This window comes from Ochlerotatus camptorhynchus, unplaced genomic scaffold (assembly GCF_037179485.1).
Source record: "Ochlerotatus camptorhynchus isolate MF236.1 unplaced genomic scaffold, CSIRO-AGI_Acam_v1.1 ptg000070l, whole genome shotgun sequence".
NCBI classification, from domain to species: domain Eukaryota; kingdom Metazoa; phylum Arthropoda; class Insecta; order Diptera; family Culicidae; genus Ochlerotatus; species Ochlerotatus camptorhynchus.
Window position 1 is genome coordinate 6,864,348 of NW_027040560.1, and position 15,275 is coordinate 6,879,622.

The 15,275-nt window shown below is 40.6% G+C and overlaps 1 protein-coding gene across 1 annotated transcript; it reads left to right on the forward strand.

Annotated features, from left to right (window-relative positions):
• The first annotated feature begins 6,403 nt into the window (after positions 1-6,403).
• On the forward strand, positions 6,404-14,202 carry Sptz (Spastizin). Its single transcript, XM_065217049.1, has 4 exons — positions 6,404-6,708; positions 6,789-12,626; positions 12,693-12,814; positions 12,880-14,202. The coding sequence occupies exons 1-4, from the start codon at positions 6,649-6,651 to the stop codon at positions 13,316-13,318; spliced, it is 6,459 nt and encodes a 2,152-aa protein (XP_065073121.1). The 5' UTR covers positions 6,404-6,648; the 3' UTR covers positions 13,319-14,202.
• Positions 14,203-15,275: the final 1,073 nt, after the last annotated feature.

Genomic DNA, 15,275 nt, shown 5'->3' on the forward strand with positions numbered 1-15,275 from the left:
GGTTTTACCCCCTCCCCATGTGTTTTGCTTTTTTGCTTACACACAAAAAGCAAAAAATATATCTTTAAAAAATTTATAAATTTATACCATTTCGAGAGGCTGAAAACCTCTTAAATAAAGAAGAAAAAAAATACCATTTCAAATTAAAGGTATTCCAAATTGATAGTTTTAACTACGGAAATATTAAAAACGATTTTTTTTTGGTTTGAAAGTTTTTCCACAGACAAACAGACATAACACCCGCAAGTTGTTCATCGAACAAGCATTTAACGGTCAATTTAAAAGTATCGTAGTTGGTAGCACCCATAGTCATTTCCCTTGAGTTTGACGTTTTCACACTACCGCCATCTGTTCAGCGTACTACCAACAATCAATACGAAACTAACGATTTTAAATTGGCTCACCACTTTAGTAGCCTATTGGTCCCAAGCAAACGATTAACGTACCCTATTCTAGTTGAAATTCTATTACTACACTATGTTTGTTTTGATTCGCTATGAAAGTTTGACAGATAACATCAGGGGTGTGTGGATTCATGCAGAACATGCAGGGGTGAGTGAAATAGCTTGGGACTGCTTGGGACCGTTGTTCTGGTACTGAGTGAGCCAAAAATAATAATGATTTTCTTCGGGACCCAGTGGTCTTAGAGTTACCTCTATGATAAAACTACAAGGGACATCCCTATGGGGTTGTACGCAATGGTGACGTAGGATTACGTGGGCTTATATAATAAATCTTATTTGTTAACTGCAGCAGGAACTTCTGTTTTATGTAGGAATAGGAATTTGAGCGGGGTTCTCTCTGTTTGTATTGTTTAGTATGACGCACTTGACATAGATGGCCCACAACGACTCACGAAGAGCTACTGATTTCGATCAATAGCGGTGCGGCTTTTTCGACCTTCTATGAATACTTACGTCGGCTGCAGCTCACTGCTTGCAGGCAGCCTTTCATTGTGTACAGGAGAACACCACCACTCACCACGCGGTGCTTGAATAAACACCGTTTGGTGAGACCGGATGGAATCCAAATTTGAAATCTGTATTAGGGAAATCGCTTTTCGCAGGCAATCTGTGATAATTTTAATTATCATAGCAACAGTTGCACATTCACCAGGACATTCGCTCAATTTTCAATAGTGATCAAAACCAGACCGCCATGCACGACCGACTGTGATTTTTTAAATTGTACCCCCAAATGCCTTAAAGTATATCGTATGTTAGATTTGAACATCTTTAGATAGAGCTGGAATTAGGCGTAACAGCTTTTGTAAACAATTACTTCTTTCGATGATTTTTAGGAATTCAATGCACGCCCACGGCAACCAACATTACCGTCGGGTAGGGGAAGTCCAGGTCAAGACCTTAGTCTTAAAGTTACCTCTATGCTTTAACCACAGACAAACAGACAGATAAACAGACATTGAATATTTCTCACCTTAAAACATCGTCGCTAAAACATTACGGCCATCTGTTGAGTACACTGTGGTGGGTAGTACACTGAACAGATGGCGGTAGTGTGTAAACGTCAAACGCAAGGGAATTGACTATGCGTGCCACAGGTGGTGGTACCATAGAGGTAACTCTAAGACTAGAAGGTCCCGAAATAACGTGCTCAACTTTTTGGCTCAGCTCTGGTACTCTCTTCGGTCCCTAGCTAATCGATTAACCCCTCGAAACATAGGAAAATCCACTAACCCCTCATTTTATCTGTCAAACTTTCATAGCGAATCAAAATAAACATTGTGTAGTAGTTGAATTTCGTCTAGAATGGGGTACGTTAAACGATTTGCTTGGGACCAATAGGCTAGTCAATCACGCAGTAAAATGGATTTTTGTTTCAGGGCCTAATGTATTTTGTTATTGATTCAAACATGTTCTATCACTATTTCAACGAAACATATTTTTGAATCAACAAAATGGTTTTTAGAATCAACAAACAGATTATTGACTATACAACCGGTTTATTGATTCAAAAATATTTTTCTTTGAACTAACCGAATAATATATTTGAATCAATACCAAAAATATATTAGGCCCTGAGCCAAAAATATATCCATTTGAATTTAAAAATCATTTCTCTGTGTGAAGTAGTGAGCCAATTTAAAATCGTTAGTTTCGTATTGATTGTTGGTACAACAGTGTACTTTGTATGTCTGTACAAGGTATAAGACAAGAAGGTCCCGAAGAAACGTGCTCAACAGGCTCAGTTCTAGTACTCTCTTCGGTCCCAAGCTAATTGATGCACCCCTCGAAACATATGAAAATCCACGAACCCCTCATTTTATCTTTCCATACGAAATTTACTCAGATTAGGAGAAAAAAAACTGCAGTTACTTACAAGCTACACACTTAATCTAGCTCGATAAAATCTCCAACAGCCGATTACCTCGGCATTTAATTTTGCTGACATCTCTGCAAAATATCTGTTTGTTAGCTGATATCTCAGCAAAATGTTATTTGTTAGCTGAGTCTCGGCAATTATGTTACTGAACCTCAGCAAAATAAATTGCAGAACTGCTCGGCTGTTGGAATCTCGGCGAAAAAATTTAAGTGTGTATGAGTAACTGCAGTTTATTCCAAATCTGAGTAAATTTCGTATGGAAAGAAAATTCTCTGAGTCAATTAATCTCAGTCGCTGAGTTGGTATGATCGTGTTATCCTTATCAAATTTGGGAAGGTTTGAAATTGAGTGTAGCACTCATTTCACTGAGCTCCAATGCTGTCAGTTCGGTTGAACCTCCTTTCTGTACACGGCGAATGAGATCGACCCAAATTTGAGTTTAGTTCACTCATAATCACCAAAAGTGCAGGAACTCAGCGATGAGTAAAATTTGTCTCATGGTTTCCTGTGGAAAACCTAAAAAATCTGCCGGAAAATGAGGAAATTGACGAAAATTTTATTCCGTCTCGGAGTAGTACCAATAGAATGAGTGAATCTAATCTTTACTTTTCTCAAATTCGGGAATTTTTCCCTGGAAAAACCTTGGAAAACATGTGGCAAATTAACTCATGTAGCCTATGGCTAAAAATCTCTCAAATTCTGGATAGAGCTAGAATTAGGGCGAAACAGCTTTTGTAAACAATGACTTCTCTCGATGATTTCTAAAAAGCCAAGACTCGCTCACGTCGCCAAAAAATTAACTCATCGCTGAGTTCCTGCACTTTTGGCGATTATGAGTGAACTAAACTCAAATTTGGGTCGTTCTCATTCGCCGTGTAGAATCGCAGCCATTTTTTCTTCCAGTCCGCGGCTTAAATTATTACGACGTGAACGCGCTTGTTTAATAATAAAATCAATATTAAATTAATTAACGCGTGAAAAAGATAAAATTACATATTAAATAGTTGTGATTTGTAATCGTATTTATGTCGTGTTCCGATTTATCTTATTGGTACCGGCTGGAAATCGTCGAATCTGCGAACCAAAAACATATTGTTAGTGACAATATCATTTGAATCAATCTTGGAAAGTGTGAAGTGATGTCAGAAGGTGAAAATGTAATACCAGAGACGTAGAAAAGTCGCATTTCCGGTGGATAATCAAGCAGCTAAAAATAACGGTAAATACGAGTGGTCATCGGGTTACGGTATTCGATTTTTTCGTAAAGCTTCGTGAGTGCTGTTAACTGAGTATTGAGTGATCAATAGGGTGGTTCGTAAAAGTCATTCTAATTTGAATCAATCAGAAAGTGTAAAGCAGGGTGCTTGCTCCATATCAGGCATAACGTACATACATACATACATAGCAACTGTTGCCCCTATCCAATGATGTTGTTGGTTTGCGTGGGCGTACTTTGGTTCGCGTGTAAAGGGCCTTAGAAAGTTTGTTTACGAATGCTTTTGTGCCGTTATCAAATGTTATGCCTGATATTGCATTAATTTTCATCTTGTTGCAAAGTGATTCCTGAAAATGTAATACCAGACAAGCATAATGGGTAGAAAAGCCGCATTTCAGGAGAAAAATCGTATGCAGCCTCACATAACGGTTAAATTTAATGCAAGTGGTTGGGTCGGTTACCGAGTAACGGTATTCGGTTTGCTTCGTGGGTGCTGCTGAGTGCGTGCGTATTGAGTAATCATTAGGGTGGTTCGTAAAAATAAAAAGTGTGTAGTGCAGTGCAATAAATCAGAAAAGAGCATCAATAATAGATAGATAGATAGAGTTAGAATTATGGCGTAACAACTTTTGTAAACAATGATCTCGATGATTTCCAAGGCTGGCCCACTCAAATCAATGTCCCCATCGGGTAGGGGAAGACTTCTCCTTCCCGTTGGTTATGCTGGTTTGCGTGGGCGTGCCTTGAGTTTCGAGAAATCATTGAGAGAAGTCATTGTTTACAGAAGCTGTTACGCCCTAATTCCAGCTCTATCAAGAATTTTCCACAAGAAGGTATGTTTTTAAAAGATTGATAAAATTTATCTAAAAACAAAGACACCCGATTGTATCAATTTATGTAGTTACACATTAAATGTTTGTCTGCCGTGATATAGAAATTCTTCACTGCACGACGTGTAAATATGTATATTATTGACAAATCTCAGATAATCATGACGTTTTGATCTTTTAGCGAATTCTTTTATTATTCAGTTCCAACCTGGATCGGGTATCAAGATTGGGTCTGCTTGTTTTCTGACAAACGTCAGTTTGCTCAAGATGATTACATGAGTTTTGTAAAAAAAAAAAACGTAAATATTTACGCCGTTTGCAACGCAGAATGTGACGTAAATCCATTCAGTGAATTGTTCAGAAAAGATTTTGTTTAACCTCGCAATTGAGTATTATGTCGTTTCGTTTTTGCGGTGTAGCACTGGTGTAGGTATTCCAAATCCAACAGATATTGCCCCGCCAATGGTGGATAAACCAGTGTTGCGGTATATAGATTAAAAAAATCGTAGATTTCTCTTCAAACATTGCTTTTCGCGGTGAGAAAATTTCTACGTATTGTTCCTTTTAGTAATTTCATGATTTCAGAGCTGCTAGCAGATAACTTTCTAGTGAAAGACCTATCACAAATGTTCGGAGGTTTCGAAAAAAGTTCTAGACCCAATATTCTGGCTATTTTACTTGAAAGCTTTCCAAGCCTAAAATGTCAAAAAATGGTCTAGAAAAATCGTTAAGCTCTAGACATTTGAATAATCTTTGACACCCGGTAGCTTTAGTATTTGTCCAAACATCGAGAAAAAGAAAATCATGTCACAGAATCTTGAGTTAGTACCTTGTTAAGTCCATTAAATTGTATTGTATTTTTTTCCGTACAAACAAAACAAAAATCCAGGTCCAGGTCTAAGAAAAATTAATAAGTCCATGATCATAAAATGTTTTCTATGTTTCAGAAGCATTTAAATTGTACAAGGACTGTGAACTTACATTATATATGTTCAAAATATAGAACATTATTTCAGGCTGCACAATTTTCTCAATTTGTTTGTCTTAGAGATCTCGAATTTTAAGGTCCAACATGGTCCCCAAAACTCTGAAATGTATCCCTAAATCCCTAATTTTTCATGATCGATATTTTAAGTCCTAGACACATTCAATGTTTGTTTAACGTCTGTGATCTTTCCATCTGGGAAAAGTTTGCTCGTTCCATAATAATGAGATTTTTTCTTAGACTGCCATCTAGAAAAGTTGTCTAGGTCCCAGAGTTATGAAAAATGTTGAGTGTTACAGAAGATTATATTCTTTCTATTCTATTCAACGATTAATTCCTTTCGTACTTAGATAAGATTTAGTTTTAGTCTTTAGTTTTAAGATGTCAATTGTTATATTGACATGCAAGTTTAGAAAACCTGTTTAATATACTGAATTGACAAGGCAGGAACAATTTTAAAACACTTAGATATATATCATAACAATTAAGGCTGGTAAGTTACTGTAGTAGCTGGGCACCTTGATTAAAATTGAATGCGATTTATTTTGAAATTGGAACAAATTGGAACGTCTGTTTAGGATCGTATCAATTAACACCGACGTTAAAGCAGCCCGAGCTTGTTGTCATAAAATACCATGGTATCATTTACATGCTATTTTGAGGCTTTGACTTTTAAAAGTGTCGGGATTTGTGGAGTTCAATGCTTCACGGTAAGTCCCGGTTATTGCTGGTTTTATTTCTGAACTAAACCTTCTTGTAAACATTTTAACGGCCAACACTTATTCAATGTTTTATTGTGTAGATGAATCTTCCATTCATCTGCAATTCGAACGACAAATTAATGCATTTCAAACTATGAAAGCTCCCTTATGTTTCAGCTATAGAAATATAAAAACAATAACAATATCACATCATTATTATACCTAACTTCACCCTGTCAAAATGCACTACCTCTGCGCGTGTATTAGTGAAACCTCGAAAGGAAAAAAAAGTCCATCATCTGGAAAGGAAAACATAAACAAACCCAAGACAATCAGAGCACAGAACAGAATAATCCTCAATCCACAGAGGTAGCTTCCGTTCAGTCAGTGTCTACATAGGCAGCCGTTCTTATCAGTCACAGAGCGGTATCAAGTGTCGTCCTAGTTTGTTCTCGGAGCTCCAGTCATCCATGTCACATTCTCCAGTGTAAAGTTTCATTACAGTGCAGAACGAAACTCGAATTAAATGTGTTACTTAGTGCAGTAAGTGCGTGTGCACATCCTACTGTAAAGATGGATAAATTCAACGAGTATTGGGAGCTGCTTTCCGACAGAAGTATTCATATTGGGAAGGTCAGTGCGTTGCTCTATTGTTGTAATTTTTTACGAAGTGATTCACTGATTATCAGCAAATTGTTTTTGTCCTACTCCAGGAGCTTATTGCGTACTACAAAACTCTGCACGAAAATGAAGATGGGTCACCGCTGTCGGAGGAAGGGTGTAGTTTTCTGCTGCAGAATCTTCTGGTCAACCCGTATCCGAGCTGTCAGCTGTTGCGACTGCTGGCGACTAGCAAAATTCCTCTGAAAAATAACACCATTCGCGAGATTTGCGATGAAGGAATGATGGATTTTGTGGACAGTTTCGAGCAGACGGATGTCGAAAAGTTTTATAATTTAATGTCGAATAATTTGCTGTCCAGTGGTGCGATCAATCAAATTGTTCCCGTCGTACTGCGGTTGTTGGACGAGGGGCAGATTGACAGAGAGATGCTGCTGTTGGCTCTGGTTTCAAGAAAATCCCAGAAGATGCTGAAACATTTTCTTAAGAAGATTCATATGTCGCGAGAGCTGCAGTATTTGCAGGAAGCGGTCGATAATAAGCAACACTTTTTGAGCAACATTTTGACTGCTAGTGAAATTGTTTTCAATGATGTAGCCGTTCAAGACTACATCCATTTTTTTCGGTTGATCACTGAAGTAAATAAGGGAAACTTAATTTCCGGTATTCCATCTAAACTGGAATGTCCCGATGGAAACTTTCTGCAAATGTATTTAAAAGAGATCAAGCGGACGGAGCTACTTCAAGGTTTGTTCGAAGGCCAAGAAGACCCTTTGTCAGTAGAAGAATACGCCAAAGAATCGTCTGTAATTGCGCTGTACATGAAGAAAGCTTGGAAAATTTCACCTTCTAGCTACGAGCAGTTGCTGGAAGTTATTATCGAGAATGATAGCTTTAATGAGGCTATTTTGAAGGATTACTTACCGCTAGATAACCTATATGTGCTGCAATCGTCGGGAGATGCGCGGTTGCTGCAAATGATGATGCTGTGGTACTACGTAATGGACGTCATGAAGCTGTCACCACATTTGAAAATTTTCGAAGACGTTCTCGAAAGCAGAGCCAATAGCGTCAAAGCAGTTCTGCAATCCATTGATAGCACTGAAACCTTTGTCGATCTCCTGGAAGGCGTCATTACTCTGCTGTTTGTTCGTTATGAACATCTACCGCAAAGATCTCACGGTCAGGTTGGTTTTATGTGCTCAAACGTCGTTTTGGAAGTGATTTTGAGTAATCTGAAGTTGGTGGCAACTCAAAAGAAGCACGCCGCAAATTATGACAATGCAGACGATGAACTGAAATTGCGTTTGACCAATTGTATAGATATCATCAACGATGCTCTCTGGAGGATATCGTTGTTCTCAAACATTTCAAGCATCAGTGAATCGCCTCTCCAGTTGACGGATATCGATTCCAGCAATATCATTACCAAGTTGCCAGATTTGGTTCAGGACGATGAGGATCATATGTTCCACAGTGCCGAAGCTCTTCAGGATCGAGCTAAAAAATATTCCACCTTTCCTAAGCGGAAACATTCCAAGCATGGTCAGAAACCTCCTCAAATTTCGTCCAGTGGTTCTACAGGAGTCAAATCCATGCGTCATTCTCTCCCACCTTCTAATAAAATGGGTTCATCGTTGGATTCATCCATCACTGACATGGTATCACGACCCAGAAGTTTGTTCTCCAAAATGCTTGGCACGCCGGAAAAACTAGCCACACTCTGTCTTGTCAACAAGAAGTTTGACGAGGCCAAGGCGATAATTAAAAACAATAACCTTTCTGCAACTACCATCGGTCATGATCTGCACTTTCTGGAAAATTTTACCCAGATCCAGGAGAAACTTGGTACCCTGATCACAAGATATGACGACATGCAGAAGCGGCAAGGCAGCGGATCTATGTTGGAAGATATTCGTTACAGAACGGCGATCGGGTTCGAAGCTTCCAAGATCATCAGCACCGTGGAGACTTTCTCCAGTGAGCAAAAAATCCAACAGAACGATCAAGATTTGCAACTGCTAGAGAAGCACAGTGGCCAGTATCCGTTTCTGAAACTGTTTCAAGGGGAAAATCTTCGAAACGTTCACGCAATGGATCTTATGCTAGGATTACCAATGAACTACGATCTTAGTGTTACCCTATACAACCTCGTATCGAAGTGCTTGGATAAAGCGGATGGTATCGATGGAAGAAGCTTCGCATATGTCGGTTTCTTGAAGCGATTGATCGATGATATGCAACTGTTCCGAGCTGGAGGAACAACCGGGAAGCTGCCGATCACGTTTCATCGATTGCTAGGCCAGGAAGTGTGTCCTCTGGAATCTACTCAATTGGCGCCATTGCTGGAGACTCGTCGCAGTCTGGTTTCGCTAGATTCCTTGGAAGAGCTACGAACAAATTCCCGAAAAAATTGCTGGAGTGTCTGTAAAAAGATCCTGAAGTTTGTCGGTGAAGCAGAAAAGTTGATAACTATGTGTGACGATAGTGAAAAATCGCTCACATCGGAGGAGATTATGAAAAAAGATCTTCAGGAGATTGTTGGACGGCTGGTGTTTGAGAAAAACGTTCGTTTGAATGTTTTGGAGTCGTTAGTTGCTGGAATAAACTCGAATTTGACTCATATCATTGCGCAGAAGCTTTCGAGTGAAGTAAAGCAACATTCAGAATATGGCAGGGCAGCTCTACCCGACGTGGTAGATTATGTATCCCAAAAGAACGATCTGTTGGGAATTATCGTGAAGGAAATATCGGGCTTAGACGGAGGCAACAATCTGCTGAAAAATCTGAAGAACCTTCCCTGTATTGAGCTTTTCGAGTCTTTATACGGTTGTAGAATGTCAGCTGCCTTGAATCTCAACCATTACAAATTGGAATCTCTTCTGGAGGATTCAGATTGTGAAGCGATTCAGCGTCTTCGAATGCTGGACCACATTCTCAGCCAGAAAGGCAACCAAGATATGAGTAAATTCCACACGTTGAGACATGAAATTATACTAAACCTGCTGGAATCGAGCGAATGCAGCCAGGATCTGTCCGTGGAAAGAATACTACAAAATACCAAAGACATCAATCAGAAAGCCGAGTATCTCATGAAATACGCCAACAGGATTTCGAATGCCCAAACCATTGTAGAGTTAATCAGTTGCATTCTCTCGTCGCGAGACATTTCCAAGCTGACTCCCGAACACCAACAATCATTAGAAGCATGGACGTTGAAGCAGCAAGTCTATAGCGAGATAGGAGCTGCTATGCAAAACGAAGATTGGCGTTCGGTTCGGGAACAGTCGGTAAACTCGAGAGAATTGATCTTAGAACAATTGATCCAGAAGCACATGTACGACTTGTGTTCCCGTTGGATTAAAATCCATCCTTTGAATTTGGAAGATGACTCCAGGCTTATCGATACCTTCACTATTGGCGTGATAAACGCCTCCCGTCAAAACGAAGATTGTTCTGCACTTTTCGCTATCATCGAGGGGATGTCCAAGGAGCATGTGATTCGTTTCTACGAAACGATTCTTCTGGGTGTCAAGAACGTGGCTGTAATCAAACACGCAGTGAAGTACCTGGAGGACAATGGGGACAACACGAAAACGTACCAGAAATATCGGATTTCGTTGGCAATTTTTGATCACTTGCCGGATGAAGATTCTAAACGCCTTTGGAATCTTATTTGTCGACCACTGTTGATCATCGAGCAGTACCTGATGAACTCAAAACTAGAACTGCTTTCCACCGTTATGGATTCCATCCGTCCTCTGTTGAGGGGCGATGTTTGTGCGACTTGCTATGAGCAGCGGGAATACATTCGAGATCTTCGAGGTCGTCTCAATGGATCGATCAACTTGGATTCAAGTCACGACGATCAGTTCATTACCAACGAGTGCATCGACTGTTTGCTCAGAATCTACGCCGGCAAGGCTCTGGACTACAGAGTATCCAATGATTCTGGGACTTCGGAAGGATCGATGCATAATCATAGTCTAGAGTTTTCCAGCCTTGATTCGTTGTGTGGTGCGTTCACCATGCCTAAGTCGGTTCCAAATAAGGATGCTTGGATTCGAGACGAGGATGCAACTCATTGCATGTCCTGCAGAAGGAGCGTGTTTTCGATGCTTAATCGACGCCACCATTGCCGTCGCTGTGGGAGAGTTGTTTGCCATTCGTGTTCCAAGAAAAAACTGGAGATTCCAGAACTATACGAAGACGTTCCGGTCCGAGCTTGTGATGATTGTGTGAAGCAATCTCAAGCTATATTGACCGTTCCAGTGCAGAGTCCTAGCGCGCTGGTTAATCACAATGATTGCGATGAATGGCAGTTGACAGGCAATGTGCGCAACGATAACATTATACGAGAGGAATACAGCTACGAATATGCTCCATCTACCAGTCAATGTCTTGCGATCTGTAATCTTCACAGTCAGAATGAGGAATTGTCTAGTTTTCTGTTGTACCATTGCGCTAAGCTGGAGTCTCTGCTGCGTCCTATCCATCCCGGGTACCCCAATCCAGAAATCGATTACGCTTTAGTGGCTCGGATGCTGCTGAACCTGACACTGGCGGCCAAAGTGCGTGGATTGCAGTTTACGGAAGCGGACAAGATGAAAGAACATGCCGAGATCATTCTATCGATTGTGAAAAACGATTGCGAGTCGCTACTGCTACAGGAATCCATGAGCAGTACGAACCTTCGGAAACTTAGGGATGCTCTCGTGATGGCCGAGAAATGGACACTAGCGTTGGAGCTCTCGCTCAAATGTGGATTCTCTACGAGTGGAGTGATGGCCGCTTGGGGTACAACTTGCTTGCGAGCAGGGTGTTACGAAACAGCTCGGGAAAAGTTCTCCTATTGCTTGCAGAAGCTCTCTACCGATGCCGACAACAGTACAATTCTGAACTGCATTGAATCTCCGGAAACCAAGCTGGCGAACTATAAAACCGCCATCCCTATCAAACGACCAGCGAAAAGTCCACCACTATTGATGGAAATTATCAGCATTTTGGAGTCGACCGCTCAGGCACAACCACCGGAAGTAGTAGCCAGAGCTAGTATGATTAAGAACTCCAACACCTCCTTGTCATCTAGCAATCGCAAGAGAACCAAAGAGAACATTCCACTTCACGAGCCGGCGCTGAATGTTCTGAACACGCTCTCCAATCTAAAGCACATCACCAAAGGAAATTTCACGGACTTTCTGCCAGAAAAACGAGCGCTACGGAATCGCGATGCTGCAGTGTCCACTAGTGCGAACTCTGCCGATTATCTCCAGGCCTTGGACTGTATCATGAGCACTCGATTCTTTGAAGAATCCATGTTCTATCTGTTAACGTACGGTGCTCATTTGGAAATCGCAAACTTTCTGATCAACCATCGTCAAATTTTACCGGCCATGAAGTATGCACTAATGCAGCAGGTCGATCCAGAAGTGTTCCTCCAAACGATCGTGCTACCATATTTGAAGAGCGGAAGATTGGAAACCGTGATCCAAGTTATGAGCAGTATGGATGAGACACTGCTCACGTGGAAGGCTTACATCATCTATACCTGCCGTTATCTGGAAACGAACCGCATGTTGAACTGCTTGTACAATCTGCAACTGCTGCTGGGCGATCCGATACGGGCGAGTATGACCTGCGTACGATTCTACTCTATGGATGCGAAGAACTTTACCGATTTGGAAGCTAATACATTTCACCTGAAGAATAGTGCTGCGCATCTGCAGACAGAACTGGAATCGTGCAACTGGGAGGAGATTAGCGTGGAGAGTCTCAGCGATCGGAGCGAGACCCACAAGAGTTTGCTGATGAAGATGGAGCCAAAGGAATTGAACAACCACATCAATACGATACTGCGACAGCTGGAGATTACCAAGTTCTTGGCAAACTGCGAGGCCAAAGGGAAGGATGTCGTAGGATTATTGCCGAAGGTTAGAAATATGTTATGGTTAATGGTGAAGGTATCAGGACGAATTGTTTCTTGTTTTTTTTTCTAGCTGTTCATTGAGTCCAACAAAGTGCCGACCCTTTTCGGGACGGTTCATGAAAAATTGCAGCTCGCAGTATTAGTGCTTGTTTGCGGAAAGAACATCGAGGAAGGATTCGGACTATCGTATAGGTAAGTGAATTCGATTAACTTCTGCAGTCAGTGAACAGGATTTGATAAAATCATCATACTTCTAGGGTAATTCAGGATTTCAATTTGAATAGCATGCGGGTGTACAGCCTTACTGCGAAGTACTTTATTGGAGAGTCTCAGGTCGAAGAGGTGGACAAGTTGTTGCAGGCCATCGTCAGCAACAGTGCTGCTACAGTGGATACGAACAGTTTCTGCGATGAACTGATAAAGCACTCCGTCGAGACGGCCATTGCAATCCACGGTAGCAGTTCGCTCGTGAAAACTGCACTGGAAGGAATGATAAAGCGCATCAGCGAAGTCGGGCTGAAGATTCATTGCTACATAATTACCGGACAGCTTAAGACGGCTTATCTGTATGCAAACAAAAACGGAAGAATTGGTGATATTAGGAAAGTTTTACGACAAGCAGAGGCCTTGAACCAAGTGCACGTGAAGAGGCTGTGCGAGTCAAAACTAGCCTCGGAAGGCGGTTCGCGGAAGTAGGCAAATTATGTTTTGTTAAAGCAATGTGTTGATATTTTATAGGAGAATATATTTCGAATAAACTATATTGGAAAATCGGTATCTTGAAGTGAAACAAAGTTCCCTTTTCTGTGAGTTAGATAGGCTTTATTTTGTTAGATATGTCTATGCCTAGTGACTATCTTTTATGCTTGATAATTTATAATAATAAAAATAGTGTGATGTTTCATTAAGCCTGTTCATTATGTACAATTTTGAACACACAGATTCCAAATGTTTGCATCATATTGTCGCGCTAACAATGCGAATCGTACATTACTGGGATACTGGGGTCTATCGAGATAGTTTTTTTTTTCACGTAACACTATTGATACATTTGTATTTTTGTGCTCCCTAATCAGTTGGTTGTCATTTTACAATAAAAATTATGATAGTCTTTCTAATTACACTGTAATGCGCATTTACTTTTGCTCAAGTATTCCAAAGACTGTAACACGAAAATTAAGATTTTGTCATTTTTAAACATTTTTTTTTAGATAGAAAGAATATCACAAGTCTCGCCATTTTCGTATGGGTACAATAATAAAACTGACGAAAGAACTAACAATAATGATGAGGAAATCCTAGAAGCACGCAATCGAGATATGATTTTTTAAGTCGAGTAAGCCTAAATGCCACTTGTTGATTTTCATACGTTTGAAAATAAATTTCGCTTATCACCCGTTGTTCTTGTTACAGAAATGAAGTTACACAATTGTGTCTATAAGCTAATTTTGATCTAAAATTTCGTTTTTCGTTTTTTGTTCGATTGATCAGTACACCGATAAAAGATCCCAAATCAGACTCATAAATTGTTGCTCTTAATTTGTATGTTCTTTCTTATACTTGGTCCCTAGAAAAGCACACTCCCGGTGTTTAGGAACAACTACACTTTTCGACGATCATATTCGGAATGGTACTGTAGATCACGCGATAGCTCAAATCGAAGTACAGCAACTTGATGGGGCTCATCTTCTTCGGCGAGCAGCACGGTATTGCCGAGGTGCTCAGCTGCATCACGTGGGTGTGTTCATATTTGGGCAGAAAACTGAGCATACACTCGCCGGCACAGTAGGATGCTTCGTAGCGTTTCGGAGCGATGATCCAATCCCAACCAAACTTTTCAAAATCCACCGTCAGCGGATAGCGACAGCAGCGGGTTTCGTTGTCGTTTTCGTCACAATCCAGCGATAGGTTGCGCTTGATTCGTTTCTTCGGTGCGTCGCGAAATTCGATCTCGATGTAGGGTGTCTAGCGTGGGAGGAGTACAAGTTGGTTAGTCATGTTAGGTTAGAGGATATATTTTTTTCTCGTAAACAGCGCCAGCGGTAATGGTGAGAGGTTATGTGCACTGCAGGAGAAACTTGGAGATGGACCTGAAATGAGACTTAAAATGATACAGGTTATGTGAATAATTTAATATATTTTGAGTATTTCTTCTTTACTCTACCTGTACTACGAAACTAATAATGTTAACCTTTAATTTACCTGTGTATTAACGGTGCAGTTATGCCAGGTTGCCAAAACCCGAATTTATCCACGTGTGATCAGACCCTTCTTACTTATTCAAGTTTATTTATTTTATTGTCATTATCAGTGACCAAGCCCCCCATCCCCGTGTCATCCAGTGACGCTACGTCACTGCCTGGGGGTACCCGGAATATATCCGGGTGTAGTCTATTTGGTGAGGCTACCAATCACCTTATCATCGTAATTTAATGTGATTTAATGGGTTTTAATTCAATTCATATTCAAGCAACTTCCCCGGGGTACCCGGAACATGTCCAAGTGTGTCCAATATGTTCTTATATCGACTTATATCTTATATCGACTTGCATTGATCTTATTTTTGAATTCTGTATTAATTTGATGTGTCGCATGATGGTTTTGATACGTTTTCCGTTAAATCCAGCGTGAAGGCCCATATTCACCGGATCTT